This window comes from Panulirus ornatus, chromosome 11 (assembly GCF_036320965.1).
Source record: "Panulirus ornatus isolate Po-2019 chromosome 11, ASM3632096v1, whole genome shotgun sequence".
NCBI classification, from domain to species: domain Eukaryota; kingdom Metazoa; phylum Arthropoda; class Malacostraca; order Decapoda; family Palinuridae; genus Panulirus; species Panulirus ornatus.
Window position 1 is genome coordinate 41,997,422 of NC_092234.1, and position 21,125 is coordinate 42,018,546.

A 21,125-nucleotide genomic window follows, 5' to 3' on the forward strand; every position below is an offset into this window, starting at 1 on the left:
CCCAGGCTTGTACTGAGACCAGGTGTACTTTGCACTGTGCACGAGGACAGAGGCAGACACCGTACGTAGAGACTATGTGGGGCCATATAAAGGCCAGGGGTCGCTGGCCACAGGAGGAGATGATGGAATATGTGTGTGTGTGTGTGTGTGTGTGTGTGTGTGTCGGTCGTGGAGGGTGCTGGGGGTTCGTGATGTTAAGTGGAGGCAGTCGAGAAGTGTGGGTGGTGGTGGTGAAGGACGTTAAGGCTGGGCCCGGGGTGTTTGTGGAAGGTGGGGGAAGGTCGTGTGGTGTGAGAGGTTGGTGGCCAGGTCGGTGGTCAGCCTGGGAGTCGTGGAGTGGAACGAGGGTTGTCCGCATGAAGCGAGTGACGTGAAGAGTGAGACGGGAGTAGGTCGTAGTGTGTAGGGGAGGCGTCGTGAGGAGTCGTAAGAGGGGGTAGGAATCTATATGAAGGTTCCCTCTGTGCTTCAGTGCACAGCTATCCTCCCCTACAGGTCCTGGGGGTCACACCGGGGAAGAACCCTTCTTACGTCATAACAAAACATACAATACACAGGATGTCATAAGGTCCTCCGTACCATTCACAGTGCGAAGAAAACTTGCCCATAACTGCAGGTCTGGGTACAGTAAAGTGAAGCTCAAAACTCTCCCCAGTGAGGCCAGCTATGGAGGACGTCCCGCTCATATCTTACATGCGGAAGTTCCGGCCATAAACGAGATAAATGAAGGGACGAACCGCACATCTGGAAGTCTAACTCTAACTTAGAGATAAAATACAGTTAGATGCCGTGCCTAAGGTGTACCACTCGTACCCTAGAGGTCAGGACTGGGGGAGTTTGTGTCAAGACTACAGGTCAGGACTGGGGGAGTCTGTGGCAAGACTACAGGTCAGGACTGGGGGAGTCTGTGTACTAGGGGAGTCTGTGGCAAGACTAGAGGTCATGACTGGGGGAGTCTGTGCACTGGGGGAGTCTGTATCAAGACTAGAGGTCATGACTGGGGGAGTCTGTGCACCCGTAAACCTGTCTCTTCGAACAGATCAGATCTTGAAAATATTTCTAACAGCACAAAGATGACGCAGAACCACTAATTCCGTTAACTGTGTTGTTATTTCTGAAGCCTGGGTTCGTATCTCATTGCATGATGCAAACATTAAGACCTTTTCCACACTCCATAAGACTATCATTTTTGCAGAAGCGCTAACACTGTGAAACAGAGTATAACAATCTTATTAGTACAACAGAAATACAATTCTGCAACTTCAGCATTAAATGATATAAATATTTACTATAAACGAAGATTTAGTGGAAGAGGGGATAAATATGTCTGAGAAGGACTTGATAAAGATGTCTTCGAGGAGGAACGGTTAAAGGAAGAGCAGAAAGTCTAACAATGAAGGTCTTAACGTTTAGCATGGCAAGCTGCCAGATACCTCCAGCACTTTCCCCTACTGCAATATTACATTTACTGACGCTGGCATTTCCCACGAGCGGATATACACATCATTGGTATTTACTGTTCTTAGATGATAAGGGAAAATTTAGCTTTCCTTATCTTTTTGTTTTTGCTGTTCTTAAATGATAAAGGGGAACCTAAGCTTTCCTTATCTTTTTCATTTGTTCCGTGTTTCCTTAACAGTCCCGCCGGCGCAACTGGATCTAGAGGGGCGGAGTGCTTGGCTGTGGGCCAGGCGGTAACGGAGGGTATACACCACACCACCAGACTCTATTAACTACAAGTCTCTAAATGGTGCAGGTAGCTGCGTAATTATTCAGACAGCAACCATGCCGAAAATGGCGAATCGTCGGTTGGTATTAAGAGAATGTATGTTCGAGGGAGGCGGAGCAGTATGGGAACAGCCCCGCCTTGCGTGTGTTTATCTGGCTTGGGGAAGGGAGGGTTGTTTTGTGGGGTCCGTACCAGAGTGAGTGGCAGATCTTCCCCGTGGCTCGTGTCCTGGATTCCTATCACCTGGGGACTGGTCGTTCATAAATTCCTTCGCCTGTCTCCTGACCTGATGATGACTAAACGTGGGATCCGTGTTCGGAGAAATCGCTACCTGATGCCTGATTCACGTTCAAGTGGAGGTAAGACAACAGGGAATATTACGTTCAAAGCCAGCATGAAAAAGACTTAATAGCCTACTGTTGTTTGCCTTTTGTTTTATCACGATAAAGTTACTGGTCAGTGGATGGATCATACCGTAACCATCCTGACGAGATGTGATGGTGTTCTTAGAGAAGTAAGCTCAAGTAACCCAACGCCATCTGATGTAACAAGACGTAACTAAAATGGCTTCCAATACGCTATCTCAATTATTCCTGATCACGTACCCCCTCAGCCTACAGGTCTAGCTGGGCTGTAGATGTGCTTTCAGTTAAACAATGAGTTACTGATGTTTCTAGTTATATGTCTGGCTTGGAATCATAAAAATATTCTGTGCGAAACATTTCTCAAATAAATATTATTATCTTTAATCATCAATCACTAAAGTATAATTTAGCAACAGACATTTTTACGCTTGCATAACTAATTTGGATACAGATCTAAATTAGTCTCAACAGATTCAACATGTAGTGTCTAAGGTCATGAGTGGGTGTGTGCCACCTAGGAAGGCGCCACACAACAGGAAACCCTCCACACTCATGCCTGACTAAGTTCCCCTCCCTGGCCGCCCACCCTGCTCGCCCGGAGCCAACATGTTATTTCTCTTCGCTTCTCTAACGGTCGTATCTCAATGAGTAGATAACAGGGAAGGCATGAAAGCAAACTTTAAAGGCCACATTAATTTACCACAAATCTTGCACTTTTATTTTGCGCATATTTATCCTTATAAGGTGTGAAAATAATCTCAAACACACTCCGAACATCACATATATGTAGGACTTTCCATGATAAGAAATCTAATAACTCGCTTGATGGATGGCAAAACCCTAGGGAATGTGATATTAAGCGGAGAGGAAATGGTCTTTCCCGCCAAGCGGGCCGCGTGGGTGAGTGACGCCATGCTGACGTCATCAGTCGGCGGGGACCTGCAACGGCCGCAACCATCTCTCTCTCTCTCCCTCCTAGCTCGACGTGCCCCGTCCTGCCCTGACCCTCACGCAAGGACGTTCCCACTGGAAACATTGCACTGATGTACAAATTTATGAAATATAACCAAGAAGCTTTTGAAGATAGGAGTGAAACAGTCAACATTCCTCGCTAACACTGAGCGTCTGTCCCTTTGATAATAGTTTACGTCAGCCTCCAACACTACCCTGGCCACAATCACTGCCACTGGCGGCTGCATGGCTTGCAGGCCACCAGTAACCAGGACCACGGTTCATCACCAGTAGCAGACACCGAAAACGTACAAGTTTGGCAACACCGCACCACAAGGGACGGCAAACCATCGTCAGCAGAAGTAGCGGCCTCAGTGTCACAAGAGCAAGGGAGAGACATAACAGAGGCAGCAGCAGTGAGGGCCATGTGTGTGTGTGTGTGTAGCAGCACGAGAGGACAGGGAGCAGTATCAACATGGGCAGCAGCAGTAGGCGGGGGCGGGGGAGCAGTATAAGGAGGGGCAGATGTCCGTTATGAAGAAGGTCGTTCGCTACCCGAGGCCAGGTTGGCCTCGGGCACCAGCCCTGGATAATGACACCATCAGCCGGGCACCTCCCTCCCTCACTCCCCCAGCGTACCTACATACACCAACACCATCCCGCAACGGTGCAATTCCTGAAGCAAGACGCGGTACGTACGACCCGTGGCCTGTATGGTGCACTGACCTTTGACCTGACCCAACACAGGCCCAGGCTGCCTGACCTACAGTCGTGCTCAGGCAAGTGGTGCAAATATTACGACCATCACTAAGCCAGTGCATCCCTCACACAGGGAGGGGGAGTCCGAGCTGCTTGAAGGTTAGGGGTCACAATGCTAGCCCGGCCCAGGGGCTACGGTGACCTCCGGTAGGAGGGAGCAGCAAGGGTGCTGACCCCACGTGAACATTAACCTGCGGTGGCAGGCAGTGGGCACCGCCTGTGACACATAAGGCCCCACACAGGATATTAACAATTCCCACCCCTTGCCCTCCACACGCCCCGTCCTCACCCACGCCTCTCAAGCCTTACTCTACACTTACGTTGCCAGGACACAACACACGACCTGGCGTGAGCGCGCGCATATATACAGAAGATCTCTGAGCTGTGGAGTTCGACATCCTCACCACAGCCACCCAAGGCATCACCTTAGGTGCCCCACATACCCGGGAGGTGAGTGTGGCGGCTCGTCATGCGTGGCGCACATCGTCAGCACATACCTAAGCCCCGCTATGTAAGCCATGATGACTGTCCATTGCCTCAAGACCGCGTGTCCTCGTTAGGTTTCCCAGAAGTGAATAGTCACAGAAAGTTTGGCTGCAGGATTGGCAGTAGTGTTCGCTCCCCTGCGACACCCTGACCCCGAGGCCTCCAGTGCTCGGGTACACCCACCCTACCTCCCGGACCAGGGCCACCTGGCCCTCCACCTCACAGCCCCAGGTCACGCCAGGTACCCATCATCCCCACACAGGAGGATGAAGAGTTGGACTGCCTGTGACACGACTCCCCGGACTGAGATTCAAACCAGGGTAGGCAGATCCGCAGCCAGCCACGCTGACCACTGTGCCAACATGAGACTGCCGTTATAAACTGAGGGTCCTTGAGTGCCGCAAGCGTCGGCCTCCTGCAGCCTGCCAGCCAACAGGCCTACCAGGCAGAGACCTACCTCATAGCAAGGCAAACTCATCCCAGCCACACACCTGACGTTAGTACCCCACCTGGCCACAGTAGAGCAATAACAGCGTGTGTACGGAATCATAACACTGTTCACCAAAGCCTCGACCAATTAGCGGGACAATGGACGAGTTCCTGGCTGTATTCAGCTGTCAAGTTGGTGCCAAGGTCGGTGGCAGGGAGGGCCGGTCAGTCCCTCCTGCAGGTACTGTGGCAAAGGATAATCAATGGGCCGCTGCTCCTCGCCCGTACTGCTCGGCCGCCCGCGTCGTAAGCAGACCAACACGGAGCCCGGGCAGCCACGACGACATCTGGTGACGTGGTCGTCCAAGGGCTGGACGAGAGGGGACGACCTGAACTACGCCTACATCTGAACTACACGATACACAGGAGGAGGCAATGACAGAGTCAAACCGGTCTGACTACGAGAGTCCCAGGCGAGGCGAGCGGGAAACCCCCTGGGCCGGCGCCCTGTGGAGTCCTTCCCTATCTATCCCGTTCGCCCACCCAGTCCCCAGCCCACGCTGAGCGCCCGCCTCCAGCCCATACCGACGCTACGTTCACCACACCACAATCCTGACGCCTGAAAAAAAAAAAAAAAGACTATGTCCGGAAATGATCAGTCAAACCCTAGGCCAGCTCGGCATACACGGCCGGCATTCGCTGGAGCCGAGAGCCGCCCCTGACGTGATAAATTCCCCCCGGAAATTATCACTCAAGGCACAGGGCTGGTCCGGCATAGGTGGCGCCCCGACCTGTCCCTAGTCTGGGGCTTGACCTGGGCTGTTACTGCTGGTACGGCAGGTGATGAACTGGCTCCCGTAACATCTGTAACACACCTGTTACGTCCGGCAGAACACCAGAGTGAGGCTACCATCCAGGTAGATAATGATAGCGACACATGCGGCCCAGAGCTCGGACATACACAGGTGGGGTGGCACCAGCACAGTTATCTCCCCACACCATCACCCCACAACGGACTTCATTCATTAACTCCCCCCCAACCCACCCCGGGGAGGGGCGACAGGTGTCGCAACCAGCGTGCAACACAGACAATGTCGTCCCTGAACCCCAGGGGTCAACTTTTAGAACCAAGACAAAGGACCTTTGACATTACTGCCAGCTAATTTATGAACCATAGTCAAAATGCTCGATACGCGGGCAGTGCACCGCGAGAAAAGGTTTCATACGTTATTTTCGAAGGGCCAATTGCTATTGAACACGCAGCAGAATGGCGAAATGCAAGAGTGGACAGTTTCATTGATCAGGGACCCACATGCGTTGCTTACCCACGCACTGCTGTGTGTGTGTGTGGGGGGGGGGGGTACGAACAAAGCCCCACCATCCACGCCACATAACCCACATGCAGGCAACACAGCCACCAGGGGTACGCCTGTGTTCTAACATGTCCATGTTTACATTCCTTAGGAGGCGATGGCTCGCGTGGGGGGCCCCGCCCAGGGCTGGCTGGCCGGCCTTGACGACCACCACCTGGCTCCTCATTCACAACACGGGGATCGAACCCGCTACCTCCCTCTCTACCGGGAAGTCTCGCGGACCTCCGTGTCCTAGTTTGCCTTGGGGTCGTCAACATGACGGCAGAGCTGGTCGCTCAGCCCCACCATCATCGCTACTTCATTCTCAAGACACTGTCAGCTGACCAACGACATTGCCACTCAGCCACAGGACAGTGCCACCCATCCTCGGCAGTGCCACCGGCCTAGGCACTGTGCTGGCATGCCAACAGAAGCGTCAGGGATCAATGATGGCACCTGTCGCTTCTGTGTCAGGCAGGGTAAACACCACCTCCACACTGCTACGCCACCCACCACACTGACAACACCTGGTCACGCCACACTGCCAACACCTGGTCACGCCACACTGCCAACACCTGGTCACGCCACACTGCCAACACCTGGTCACGCCACACTGCCGACACCTGATCACGCCACACTACCAGCACCAGGTCACGCCACACTGCCAACACCTGGTCTCGCCACACTGCCAACACCTAGTTACGCCACACTGCCAACACCTGGTCTCGCCACACTGCCAACAGCTAGTTACGCCACACTGCCAACACCTGATCACGCCACACTGCCAACACCAGGTCACGCCACACTGCCAACACCTGGTAACGCCACACTACCAACACATGGTCACACCACACTGCCAACACCTGGTCAACTCGCTCTACTTATTACCACCACAGCCACCTACTACCCCAACAGACCCATGAGTACCATGATAATGAAACGGCCACAGTGCCAACAGCAATACTATCCTGCCACCACCAGTACCCTCACAACCACACAGCCAACAGCATTACCCTAACCACCAACATAGTGCCAACAGTACCAACCTGGCCACTACCAGTGCCAACAGTACCACCCTACCTACCACCAGTGCCAACAGCGGCACCCCAAGCAGGAAGGTGGCATGGCCTCACCAAAGTGCCACCACTGCCACCATTCTCAGCCTGACAACCCCAACATTCCGTAGCACATCACATGGTAAACATAAACACAACGATTTTTTCCCATTACGTCACACGCTGACTTCTGGGTGTGCGTCTTACCATCCATGTCATGACGTCATACGTACAAGCTAAGGATGTTTGATGACGTCATGTGTACGTAGTGATGTCATCTGCTGATACTCAGCAGCAGCCACGGACGCTGTTCCCTCCTCCCCCCACATCGTGAGCCTGACGAAAGCTGAAGAAACGCCACGCGAAATCTTTAGAAGAAAAACGTAAATATATGCAAAAACGCCTTGGCTACGTTCAGATCGATTGCTGAAGGCAGCGGTTCCAATTTATCTTTACTTTTTCCCTAATATGTGTCAGTTATTATGTAATACGTGTACATATCTTCACCTACTCAAAAGGAGATAAGTACGACTAAAAATATGTATAAAAAAAAATTATAGAGAAGACTGTAGATACAATCGTGTTGATAATAAGTAGGTGGCAACTGTGCGCCTCAGTGGAGCTAGGAGGGGAGGGAGTCGGCCAGTTCAACACCCATCCTGCAGTTACACTCACTCACTAAAATTTTCACCACACCTTCTACCACCACCCATACGTTCGGGCTTCGGGCGTGGATTCTCCTGAAGCACCCGAGCTAAGGTTAAAGTCATATATGATGGATGTACATGCAAAGGGCCAACAAAGCCTTCCTCTGCCCCTCAGCAGCAACCGTTCATGCCACCCTCCCGCCTCCCCCTGAACACGCGGGGTAATCCCTCTGGCACGACGTTACGGCCCTAGGTCGTACCGTCACGCTGAGGGTGTTCGTCACGCAACTTCACCTACTCACCTAGGGTCAGGAGTACTGCTCATCACCGCCTGATATACTCAAACACCAACACTAGGCCTTCAACAAGGCTGCTTGTTCGAACAATCTACAGCGAGGGTAGAAAAAAACAAACGAAATTGGCATAAGATATACGTAAGTTAAACCTAGTTCTAGCTAGCCCGCAACTCTGCGCAGACCATCCCCTCCCTGTTGTGAGACGGGCCGGGACAACCAAGGTCTTATTGATAAAAATCTCTTTCGTAAACAATGTACAATTTGGCGGGATCGTCACGCTGTAGAGGACGCTGTGTCTACCGAGTGTCTGGGTAAGTCCACACCAGAGGCATTCAAACTGTCCCCCGAACATTTGCCAGTTGTAAGTACGGCAGCCATGTTAAGACCTCTGTCCTCCATAGAATCTTTACTCCAGTGGGTTTATTCTGCAGCCTGCCACTGTAGGGAGTGACCAGGTACTTCCAGTCTCCCAGTGCAGCGAGGGACCGGTCGTCCCAGTCTGTTACTGCAGAGAGGGACCAGGTCGTCCCAGTCTGCCACTGCAATAAAAGACCAAGTCGTCCCAGTCTGCCACTGCAATGAGACCAAGTCGTCCCAGTCTGCCACTGCAGCGAGAGACCAAGTCGTCCCAGTCTGCCACTGCAGCGAGTGACCAGGTCGTCCCAGTATCTGACACATGTAAGGTATAAGCCGATGTGCCGCCAGCGACAACCATACTATATGTTCTTCATCTTTCGCTTAACTCTGTTTTGTCATTACTGCAGCCGAACCCATCCCTTCACCCGAAGAACTGACCCTCCCACAACGACCTGGCTTGAGAGAGAGAGAGAGAGAGAGAGAGAGAGAGAGAGAGAGGTTCTCGGCAACATTCCTGGCAGTCCATATCCAATTTTGGAAGATATCTGTGGGAACGAATTTTCATTTACTATTGGATTTCAAAAATCTAAAACCTATAAACTTTACTCGCGTAATTGTTATAAATGATTCATCCACAACCACAACTGTCACCCCAACACTGCTGGTTGTTGTAACGACCACAACCAGAAGAGGCTTCCACCCCCTCGGGTGTTGTGACTGTTGCCATCACATGAAGCTTCCTCCGCCATGGAAACCCACAGACATTAGTAACAGCAGGACGGTGGACCTGACGTGTTCTGATAAACAGACCCGGATGACCTGTGGTTAATCGTGCGTCGTCCTACTGTTAAATACCATCTCCCTCGACGTACACCATCACTACACACGTCCCCGTACCACTCCTTACATGAGGATGGTATGAACGATACACACGCTTACCAGTCCTCTGGTACGTGAGGCCACGACTAGCCACGGAGAAGGGTCCTCATGGAGGCCAGACCTTAAATGAAATATATAAAGAGCTTAAGAAGCAATAAGTAAAGACATAAACAATAAATGTCTTTCGAAGGATATCGAGTACATGCCTTTTAAAAAAATGGCAGCCGGGAGCAATTAGGCAAAAGGTGAGACTCCACAGAGACACAGCAAATCCTTCTGTCTCGTGAAAGCCTCACGCCCTCCTGCACGTTCAGGTCACCACCATCACTGTAAAGCTTCCATTACTCCATCCTACCATCTCGTCCTCGGTCTCCCGTTCTCCTTGTCCCCTCCACTTGTAACACGTATGCCATCTCAGTCAGCCTCTCCTCACTCATCCTCTCCATTTGTCCAAACCATTTCAGCAGACCCTCTTCAGCTATCTCAGCCATACTCTAACTACACCTCTCTCTCACTCTATCATTCCTTGTGCTATTAACTCTCCTCACCCACATACTGTACTGAATTATCTATGGAGGAAAAAAAATCGCCAGCAAAAAAAGGATGAAGAACGTGGGTGACTGAACAGAACTATGAGGAACACTTAATTAACAGGGAAAGAAGGAAAGATCCATCCATTAACAGAGACAGCTCGGCCACAGAGAAAGCTACACGATGGAAAAAAAAATGTGTGAGGAAAAGCAAATCAGGGAAACTTGGAGGCTAGACCCCACTGCCATAACATGTTAAAGGCTTTCCATATATCAAAGACTATAACAGAAGATCCCCTAAAGCTTCGAGAGAGAAGAGAGAGAGAGAGAGAGAGAGAGAGAGAGAGAGAGAGAGAGAGAGAGAGAGCACTTGTAACACGGGAAAGACTATCACTAGTGGATCTCGTCTTGCAGACGACGAACTTGTGATCAGAGACCCAGGCTGTGAAATTCAAGATATAAAGCACTGAGCGTTGAGGAGACTTAATGGCTTTGGAAGCATCAACAAAACCTTCCCACAAGCCAGGCATAAATAAGACGATGCTTTCTGAGAACACTGTCGTCAACTCCTTCGCCAAGAGAAGAAGGCAACAGTGCAGTGCCTGACACTGAATGATGGGAGGAGAGAAGTGACCACAACACGAGAGACGCGTCCAAGATCCGGGACTGGTGCAGGAGGCTGACCTCACCCCTGAAGACCACAACAATGCACACGTCGGATCTGGTTACCGCGACCTTTTAAACCTCGGGAAGACATAACAACGATGACACAATTGAGAGCATTTGCTTTCTCCTGAATGGAAGTCTTCTGTCTGCCTTGTATTACTGACTGGAGCAGCCTTCTGTCTGCCTTGTGTTACTGACTGGAACAGCCTTCTGTCTGCCTTGTGTTACTGACTGAAACAGCCTTCTGTCTGCCTTGTTACTGACTGGAACAGCCTTCTGTCTGCCTTGTGTTACTGACTGGAACAGCCTTCTGTCTGCCTTGTGTTACTAACTGAAACAGCCTTCTGTCTGCCTTGTGTTACTGACTGGAACAGCCTTCTGTCTGCCTTGTGTTACTAACTGAAACAGCCTTCTGTCTGCCTTGTGTTACTGACTGGAACAGCCTTCTGTCTGCCTTGTGTTACTGACTGAAACAGCCTTCAGTTTGCCTTGTGCTACTGATTGGTACAGCCTTCTGTCTGCCTCGTGCGTACTGACTGGAACAGCCTCCTGTATGCCTTGTGCTAATACCATCATACTGACCCCCGAGGAACTACCGACCCTAGACCACCTAAGGTCTTCTCACCACGTGAAGTGATTCGCCAAAATATCAGGAACAGACCGACGGCTCGACAGCAATCACGCGAGGCATACTGTACACATGTAGTATGATCCAAGGCCATAAAAGATGTGTACTGATATGACAGACCGGGTGTACTGTATAGCAGGTATTCCTGTGTCAAACTTCTCCGTGGTTGTCACCGCACCGACAGATTAATCTGAAACCACGAGCCTCATCAAGTCCACTTTGATCATAAGGTCTTTTATGATTAGTTATCTGGTAACTATCGTGACCTCCCTGTTCTGTAGTATTTGTAAAACCTCAACTGTACATTTTCAACCGAATGGCTGCCTGTATCCAGTAAACATTATTTATTCATTTATTTACTAATTTGATTATTAGCTATCTATGCTTTACTAGGTAAGGTAAAGATGTGATGTAGCTCCGGGTGAACTGGTTGTGGTACAGGATTTAGGTAAGAAAGTGGGATGAATTTAGGTAAGGTTACAGGTTGGGTTCTTGTGGTGCCGGTCTAGGAAGCGTAGTCAAATCAGCGCCTCGTCCGGTGCTGGTGCAAGAGCAGAAGGTAAGGTCTGGGCGCCGCAACGTGCTGGGAGAGTCCAGTATGAGTCACTTCGCGGCGCCCCCGATGCGGGTGATGTACGGTGTGGTGAGAGATGAGTCCCGTGGGAGAACTGCGAGGGTGCCGGGTTTCGTGCAGCTTCTGTAGGTGAAATGGTCGAGGTCTCGAGTTAGTGGGCGGTGGCCTAAGTCTTAGTTCTGTGCCTCGGGAGGTGCAGGCGCTGCCGAAGGTCCAGCCGCTGTGGCTGCTGCAAGAGACGGGCGTTGGCGTCCCGCTGGAGGATACGGGAGCCAGAGTGGCTAAGGACTGCTACCGAAGGAGCGCGTGGAAGATGAAGAACCAGTGACCACTTGCCAAGGAGTGGTAGGCGAGGAGTCCCACGGTGGATGTTTCCAGGCGGGGATGTCTCAAAGCCAGGGAGGGACCTGCCTCAGTGACGCAGACGGAAGGAGCCTGACTCATGGGAGGCAGGGCCACATCACGCTGGCAGCCAGGCTCACGGATGTCTGCTCCCGCGGGGACACGGGGAAGGCGTTGACTGGCTGAGACCAGAGGCAGGGGACCCCTGGCGGTAAAGTCATGTCACCCTACCTGCTCACTACCTGGAGGGAGGTCAGGTAAGATTACACGTTCTTAACATGATGAAGACTTCATGACGACAACAGGTCAGGCGTGGGTCAAGTAGCTGTCAGAGATAATATAAGGCATTTGTGTACTGCTCTCGGGAAATGACGCTACAAATGTAGCGATTAAAACCATTCCTAGAGTTGCTAAAGGACATATCATGAAAATATAGCATACATATCAGCGGCTAACGTCTATCATCCCCAATGGAAAATGTTCCGGAACACCACAGGACGACCTAAGAACTTCTTCAGAGAACAACACAGGCGTATCACACAGTCTCTTCGCAGGAAACAATGAGAAACTACAAATTTGCATAAAAAAAAGTTTTCTGACAGACTACAGAAAACTTTTCAGTGGGGTAGGGTTCCAGCTCCTCTGGCACGGGGTAAGTGAGGACATTAAAACCAGCACATGTTACATGCCGGACAGCCAGCGGCATAACACGACTATACGTTGCCCAAGACTTCTGATTAATAATATATGACGACCTAACTTACCTCAAAACAAGACAACACTTATCTCTTCCATATAGTAGGCTGGTTCTTGCGAACCTTCGAGAATTTAACTTTAATCTAATTTCATATCTTTCTTGTCAGTTGTATACACTGAGAGCATTTCAGTGACAGTAAGGGTGAAGGGTATGTGGCTTGGGGTAGGTGGAGGCAAGAATAGATTGGCTCCATCAGCAGGGGAGGGTGATACGTGGGCCCACGGACCCAGAGGAAAAGGGAGGAAAAACACATGATGACGTTCTTCTGGGTGATCATACCCTCACCAACTGCTGTGTACCGACGTCACCTTCCAAGTGAGCATAACTCATTCATTGCGCGGTAACAGATTTCACACCACCAGTTACGAATTGAACCATTGGTAACTACTATGTGGAGCGTAGGTGGAAAGTATATCATTATTGTCACTTCGAAAACCTTAACAGGAATGGTCCCCAAAAGAGGAAAATACCTTGAACATCCGGGGCCCAGGACTGTTCAACATACCACCCAGCAGCCATCAAAAGCACTCTGGGATATGCACAACGGAAAAAAAAAAAAAGGAATAAGTCATTGAATAAGTATCTATAACGAGCACCAGAGTAGAGGGCCGGGCCTGCGTGCCGCGGCTTTCAACAGCTTGGTGGACCACCGACCCAACTCAGCAGCTTGCCCGAACAGGAGTACAAGACCTCCGAAAGACTACTCCAAGTATATTCCGGACACCAGCCGGGGTTCCTTAACATACAGTGGACGGGAAACTGCAGAATCAAGTAAGCCTGGCAGACCAGGACCTCACCGAGTCGCAAGGGTACAGACAAAGCTCTCAAAGCAAAGTAACATCCCAACATGTCTTCCCTCCGTTAGTCATACAAAACTTGCAATCAGTTATCCTTACCTCACTATCCATGGATAATTGTACCATTGTTTTTGTGAAGGCTGCACACACTACAATGATCTGTCGAGGGAATGTATTAGTTACGTACAATTACCTGAATGATTGGAAGAGCAAACCACTTCGAAGTCGCTGTAGAATGGATGGCAAGTCTTCTGAAAGATTTTTTTTCAACTACAGTTGAAACCTAACATCCCGACTGGCAACTGACTGATACTGGGCTCCTAAGGTATGCTCACAGTTCTAACCTCCACAACAATGGCGTGAGGAACAATTTCTGCTAAGTCGTTTATTGCAGCTTAAGTATATTAATGAGATAAAGGCTCCACCTACTAGTGCAGGTGTTCCTCAGTGAGTAGCTTCTGTATAAATGCATAAACACAGAAATATATAAATATATATATATATATATATATATATATATATATATATATATATATATATATATATATATATATATGAAATCATCATTGTTAAATATAACTACTGGACCCCTTATATGGGAGCTCTTCAACTTCGAGGCTACACTCGGCACCCGAGAAGGAAAATGATATAGACAACTTTGGAGCGAAAACCTCCTCAACGAAGCTGGTCTATTCCGTCCGCTGACGATGACATAGCCTCGGCGAAGGTGACTTCTTGATCTCGACTTCACCACTGGCAAGTGGAGTCCGTGAACACAGCGAGTCGAGTCACCTTCTGCGAAACTGTATCATCGTCAAAAAGGAGAGAAAATCTCTTCGAGAGTCTACTCACTCCAAAGGAGTCCATAATCTCTTTGCTACTAATGGCAGCGCAGCCTTGAAGCTGGAGGATCCCCGAACATTTCGGGCACCTTCTGAAGTAGGAGCGCGCGCGCGTGGGCATGGCTCTTGGTTAATATACATGCAGGTGAGTGTCTGTGTGTGTGTGCGCGCGCGAGCGACTCTGCATTCAAATTGTTGTGCTATACTTGTACACAAGACTCTATAACTCCTGTAAGTAATATCATTCCTGGTTTCTTTGTATAAAGGTGAGGGTTTTGTCATGAGAGACGATGGATGCTTCAGTCTGAAATGTCTTTTGAATCAGTTACAGCAGAACAACGACCAGGAACTGTCAAATATTTTACAGGATTTCAGAATCCTATGAACAGCTCTCCTGCGAGAGAATGATTAGCAAGACCCGTCGGCCACTTTACGTCTGTCCAGGCCTTCAATGACAGAAAACCACACAGACCAATTGATGCAGCATACTCTACCGTGAAGCTGAAAAGATAACCTTAACTTCAGACGTGTAGTAACCTTGTGACGGGCGGTCAAACAAAGACCTTACCTGTGCGGATGGCGAGAGCGGATAGCAGCAGGGATAGGGCCCACACTAAAGTGTTGGTCCCCATGGCGGTGGTGTGGTGGTGATGAGCCAGTTATACCACCATACACAACAGCTCGGGAATACGTTCCGGGCACGGCACTGTAGTCAGTGGGTTCACTAGGGAGCTCAGCAGCTGAGCAGATTGCTCACTACAAACTGGGACTGACCCTAAGCGAAAAACATTACACTAATAAATCATCTCCCTCACTTTTCCTCGGCTTTACGAATGACAAGTGTTCTCCTCTTTGGTTATGAACATGCATTAACTCGTAGCAAACGATTTTTTAATGCAAAAAGCTAAACCTATTTAAATTAACTAACTTCTCTGAGACCGATATGATCTCAACAGACAAGGAAAGTAATCTAAATAAGTGAATTAGCGTTATTCCACGAGAACAAACAAAAACAAGCACTAAAATAATCATCAAATCCGTGAATATTGTGAGCTGAGCGAATTATACTTTCAAACTTAAAGTGATCACGTATAATACACCATAACCCACAGAGGTTACAGAAAAAAAGCCTTTCTAATGAAATCCTTGGTTTTACATGTACTCTGAGCTTTATAATTATTGTTTCTTAATGTCTTTTATGCAGTATGTTCATAAAAAATTACGATATCAATGTCTTTTTGTTCAAAGCACAAAAATCACTCAATACACACAGTGAACGGGAGTAAGAACTCGTCGTTCACACGTCACTGGCCAATACCAGACTAAACAGCATCATACGCCCTGTCGTCTGCTCCCCTGTAGAGGCTCGCTTGCTAGCTGACGCCATATTAACAGTTTTTCTTTATTTACTGATTCGCAACAAGGGAAGATATTATCTCGTTTTTCAATGATGATTTTGACAATACAATATTATGAGGTAAAGTAAGAACAAGAAAAGAAGTTCATATGAGCTGATACTATTTTTTATTTCCAACTACATAGCGCATGTCAAAATTGCGAGTCTACCAGTTCGCGCGCGTCCCACGGGCCGACCATGCTATCTTGATGCATCTTGCTAACCGTACTTCAAATCTTAACAAACGGTGTATAGTATCCAGTCTGAGTGTTTCCAGTCACGTTGATTTAACACAGAGTCACATCCATTGCACCGCGAAAAATAGATATAACTAATTTCTTGTGAAGTGACCATAAAGTAAAATCATCCTTCTGCAGCAGCATCAGTAATGTAGGCGAAGGTTACTTTACTAGCTCATGGTAATGAGGTGTCTACATAAGGTGACAGCATTTGAAAATAAACGTAAGAACGTTAATATAAATGTTTCATAATTTCGTGTTTCCCGATGAGTGCAAGATGACTAAAACATATTCTGGAAAACTGAGAATTAATTCAAAACAGGATATAGGGAGTTAATCAATTCAATAAATGTATATACAATTTGTTATACATACACACACACCCACCCACACACACACACACACACACACACACACACACACACACACACATATATATATATATTCTTTTCTTTTCTTTCTTTTAAACTATTCGCCATTTCCCGCGTTAGCGAGGTAGCGTTAAGAACAGAGGACTGGGCCTTTTTTGGAATATCCTCACCTGGCCCCCTCTGTTCCTTCTTTTGGAAAATTAAAAAAAAAAACGAGAGGGGAGGATTTCCAGCCCCCCCGCTCCCTCCCCTTTTAGTCGCCTTCTACGACATGTAGGGAATACGTGGGAAGTATTCTTAATCCCCTATCCCCAGGGATAATATATATATATATATATATATATATATATATATATATATATATATATATATATATATATATATATATATATATATATGTATATATATATATATATATATATATATATATATATATATTTTTTTTTTTTTTTTTTTTTTTATACTTTGTCGCTGTCTCCCGCGTTTGCGAGGTAGCGCAAGGAAACAGACGAAAGAAATGGCCCAACCCCTCCCCCCCATACACATGTACATACACACGTCCACACACGCAAATATACATACCTACACAGCTTTCCATGGTTTACCCCAGACGCTTCACATGCCTTGATTCACTCCACTGACAGCACGTCAACCCCTGTATACCACATCGCTCCAATTCACTCTATTCCTTGCCCTCCTTTCACCCTCCTGCATGTTCAGGCCCCGATCACACAAAATCTTTTTCACTCCATCTTTCCACCTCCAATTTGGTCTCCCTCTTCTCCTCGTTCCCTCCACCTCCGACACATATATCCTCTTGGTCAATCTTTCCTCACTCATTCTCTCCATGTGCCCAAACCATTTCAAAACACCCTCTTCTGCTCTCTCAACCACGCTCTTTTTATTTCCACACATCTCTCTTACCCTTACGTTACTTACTCGATCAAACCACCTCACACCACACATTGTCCTCAAACATCTCATTTCCAGCACATCCATCCTCCTGCGCACAACTCTATCCATAGCCCACGCCTCGCAACCATACAACATTGTTGGAACCACTATTCCTTCAAACATACCCATTTTTGCTTTCCGAGATAATGTTCTCGACTTCCACACATTTTTCAAGGCTCCCAAAATTTTTGCCCCCTCCCCCACCCTATGATCCACTTCCGCTTCCATGGTTCCATCCGCTGACAGATCCACTCCCAGATATCTAAAACACTTCACTTCCTCCAGTTTTTCTCCATTCAAACTCACCTCCCAATTGACTTGACCCTCAACCCTACTGTACCTAATAACCTTGCTCTTATTCACATTTACTCTTAACTTTCTTCTTCCACACACTTTACCAAACTCAGTCACCAGCTTCTGCAGTTTCTCACATGAATCAGCCACCAGCGCTGTATCATCAGCGAACAACAACTGACTCACTTCCCAAGCTCTCTCATCCCCAACAGACTTCATACTTGCCCCTCTTTCCAGGACTCTTGCATTTACCTCCCTAACAACCCCATCCATAAACAAATTAAACAACCATGGAGACATCACACACCCCTGCCGCAAACCTACATTCACTGAGAACCAATCACTTTCCTCTCTTCCTACACGTAAACATGCCTTACATCCTCGATAAAAACTTTTCACTGCTTCTAACAACTTTCCTCCCACACCATATATTCTTAATACCTTCCACAGAGCATCTCTATCAACTCTATCATATGCCTTCTCCAGATCCATAAATGCTACATACAAATCCATTTGCTTTTCGAAGTATTTCTCACATACATTCTTCAAAGCAAACACCTGATCCACACATCCTCTACCACTTCTGAAACCACACTGCTCTTCCCCAATCTGATGCTCTGTACATGCCTTCACCCTCTCAATCAATACCCTCCTATATAATTTACCAGGAATACTCAACAAACTTATACCTCTGTAATTTGAGCACTCACTCTTATCCCCTTTGCCTTTGTACAGTGGCACTATGCACGCATTCCGCCAATCCTCAGGCACCTCACCATGAGTCATACATACATTAAATAACCTTACCAACCAGTCAACAATACAGTCACCCCCTTTTTTAATAAATTCCACTGCAATACCATCCAAACCTGCTGCCTTGCCGGCTTTCATCTTCCGCAAAGCTTTTACTACCTCTTCTCTGTTTACCAAATCATTTTCCCTAACCCTCTCACTTTGCACACCACCTCGACCAAGACACCCTATATCTGCCACTCTATCATCAAACACATTCAACAAACCTTCAAAATACTCACTCCATCTCCTTCTCACATCACCACTACTTGTTATCACCTACCCATTAGCGCCCTTCACTGAAGTTCCCATTTGCTCTTACGCATTTTATTTACCTCCTTCCAGAACATCTTTTTATTCTCCCTAAAATTTAATGATACTCTCTCACCCCAACTCTCATTTGCCCTCTTTATATATATATATATATATATATATATATATATATATATATATATATATATATATTTATATATATATATATATATATATATATATATATATATATATATTTTTTTTTTTTTTCATACTATTCGCCATTTCCCGCGTTAGCAAGGTAGCGTTAAGAACAGAGGACTGGGCCTCTGAGGGAATATCCTCACCTGGCCTCGTTCTCTGTTCCTTCTTTTGGAAAATAAAAAAAAAAAAAAAAAAAAAAAAAAAAAAAAAAACGAGAGGGGAGGATTTCCAGCCCCCCGCTCCCTCCCCTTTTAGTCGCCTTCTACGACACGCAGGGAATACGTGGGAAGTATTCTTTCTCCCCTATCCCCAGGGGATATATATATATATATATATATATATATATATATATATATATATATATATATATATATATATATATATATATATATATATATATATTTTGCCTTGTCGCTGTCTCCCGCGTTTGCGAGGTAGCGCAAGGAAACAGACGAAAGAAATGGCCCAACCCACCCCCAGACACATGTATATACATACACGTCCGCACACGCAAATATACATACCCATACATCTCAATGTACACATATATATACACACACAGACTTATATACACATGCACACAATTCACAGTCTGCCTTTATTCATTCCCATCGCCACCTCGCCACACATGGAATAACATCCCCCTCCCCCCTCATGCGTGCGAGGTAGCGCTAGGAAAAGACAACAGAGGCCCCATTCGTTCACACTCAGTCTCTAGCTGTCATGCAATAATGCCCGAAACCACAGCTCCCTTTCCACATCCAGACCTCACAGACCTTTCCATGGTTTACCAAAGACGTTTCACATGCCCTGGTTCAGTCCATTGACAGCACGTCGACCCCGGTATTCCACATTGTTCCAATTCACTATTCCTTGCACGCCTCTCACCCTCCCGTATGTTCAGGCCCCGATCGCTCAAAATCTTTTTCACTCCATCCTTCCACCTCCAATTTGGTCTCCCACTTCTCCTCATTCCCTCCACCTCTGACACATATATCCTCTTTGTCAACCTTTCCTCACTCATTCTCTCAATATGTCCAAACCATTTCAATACACCCTCTTCTGCTCCCTCAACCACACTATTCACACACATCTCTCTTAACCTTTCATTACTTGATCAAACCATCTCGCGCCACATATTGTCCTCAAACATTTCATTTCCAACACATCCACCCTCCTCCGTACAACCCTATCTATAGCCCGTGCCTCGCAACCATAAAACATTGTTGGAACTACTATTCCTTCAAACATACCCATTTTTGCCCTACCAGATAACGTTCCCTCCTTCCACATATTCTTCATCGCTCCCAGAGCCTTCGCCCCCTCTACCACCCTGTGAAACACTTCCGCGTCCATGGTTCCATTCGCTGCTAAGTCCATATAGTGTCACGTGGGAAGGATGTACTGCGGGATCAAAGTACAGCCAAGAAGTTCTAAGTTGGTAAACATTCGTATGCGTAAACAAAATCACTTTATTCTTTAAACTCCTATTTCATTAAAATGATATATTCTGTGTTGACGACTTGTTCAAGAAACCATAATGTAGAAAATGGATGGGTATGACAATTTTTAATATTCCGTTTTCTTTAACAGTACAGTCTACTATTCCCGTTTTCTGTTGTAAGAAAGTTGCCATTAGGCTCTGTTCCAATCTTAGTACATTAAGCTGATGAGCAAACATGTCTCAACACTGCATATTTTCTGAGCATTACCATTACAAATGAGACTTAATAATAAACATTAAGTTCAGTTCCTCAGTATAGATAAATATAATATTTAGAATATGATAATTTGACATGGTGAAGGAGTTGATGGTTTGGAAGGGACAGGAGAATACTATGCAAGGGGAAAGTATATATAGCATATATAAACCTTATATAGGATATATATACACCCTAGCCAGGGACCTCTCCTTATGTCATCAGGACGAAAAGGTCAAGATAATAGGAGGAAAACAGGTCCTAATGTAATTAATGAACATTCCCTGATCATACGGGGACTTATAGATACTTGTAGAACATTCCCTGATCATACGGGGACTTATAGATACTTGTAGAACATTCCCTGATCATACGGGGACTTATAGATACTTGTAGAACATTCCCTGATCATACGGGGACTTATAGATACTTGTAGAACATTCCCTGATCATACGGGGACTTATAGATACTTGTAGAACATT

At 47.2% G+C, this 21,125-nt stretch overlaps 1 protein-coding gene across 1 annotated transcript in view; it reads right to left on the reverse strand.

The window, feature by feature from the left end:
* The window catches only part of Dscam1 (Down syndrome cell adhesion molecule 1), a 1,447,516-nt gene extending 1,431,751 nt beyond the window's left edge, over window positions 1-15,765 (reverse strand). Inside the window, exons 1-2 of the mRNA XM_071666240.1 lie at window positions 15,713-15,765; window positions 15,010-15,216 (exon numbers count right to left, since the gene is read on the reverse strand). Of these exons, the coding sequence (XP_071522341.1) occupies window positions 15,010-15,073 (64 nt within the window). The 5' untranslated portion in view covers window positions 15,074-15,216; window positions 15,713-15,765. The remainder of the gene's footprint in view (window positions 1-15,009; window positions 15,217-15,712) is intronic.
* Between the last annotated feature and the right edge of the window lie 5,360 nt (window positions 15,766-21,125).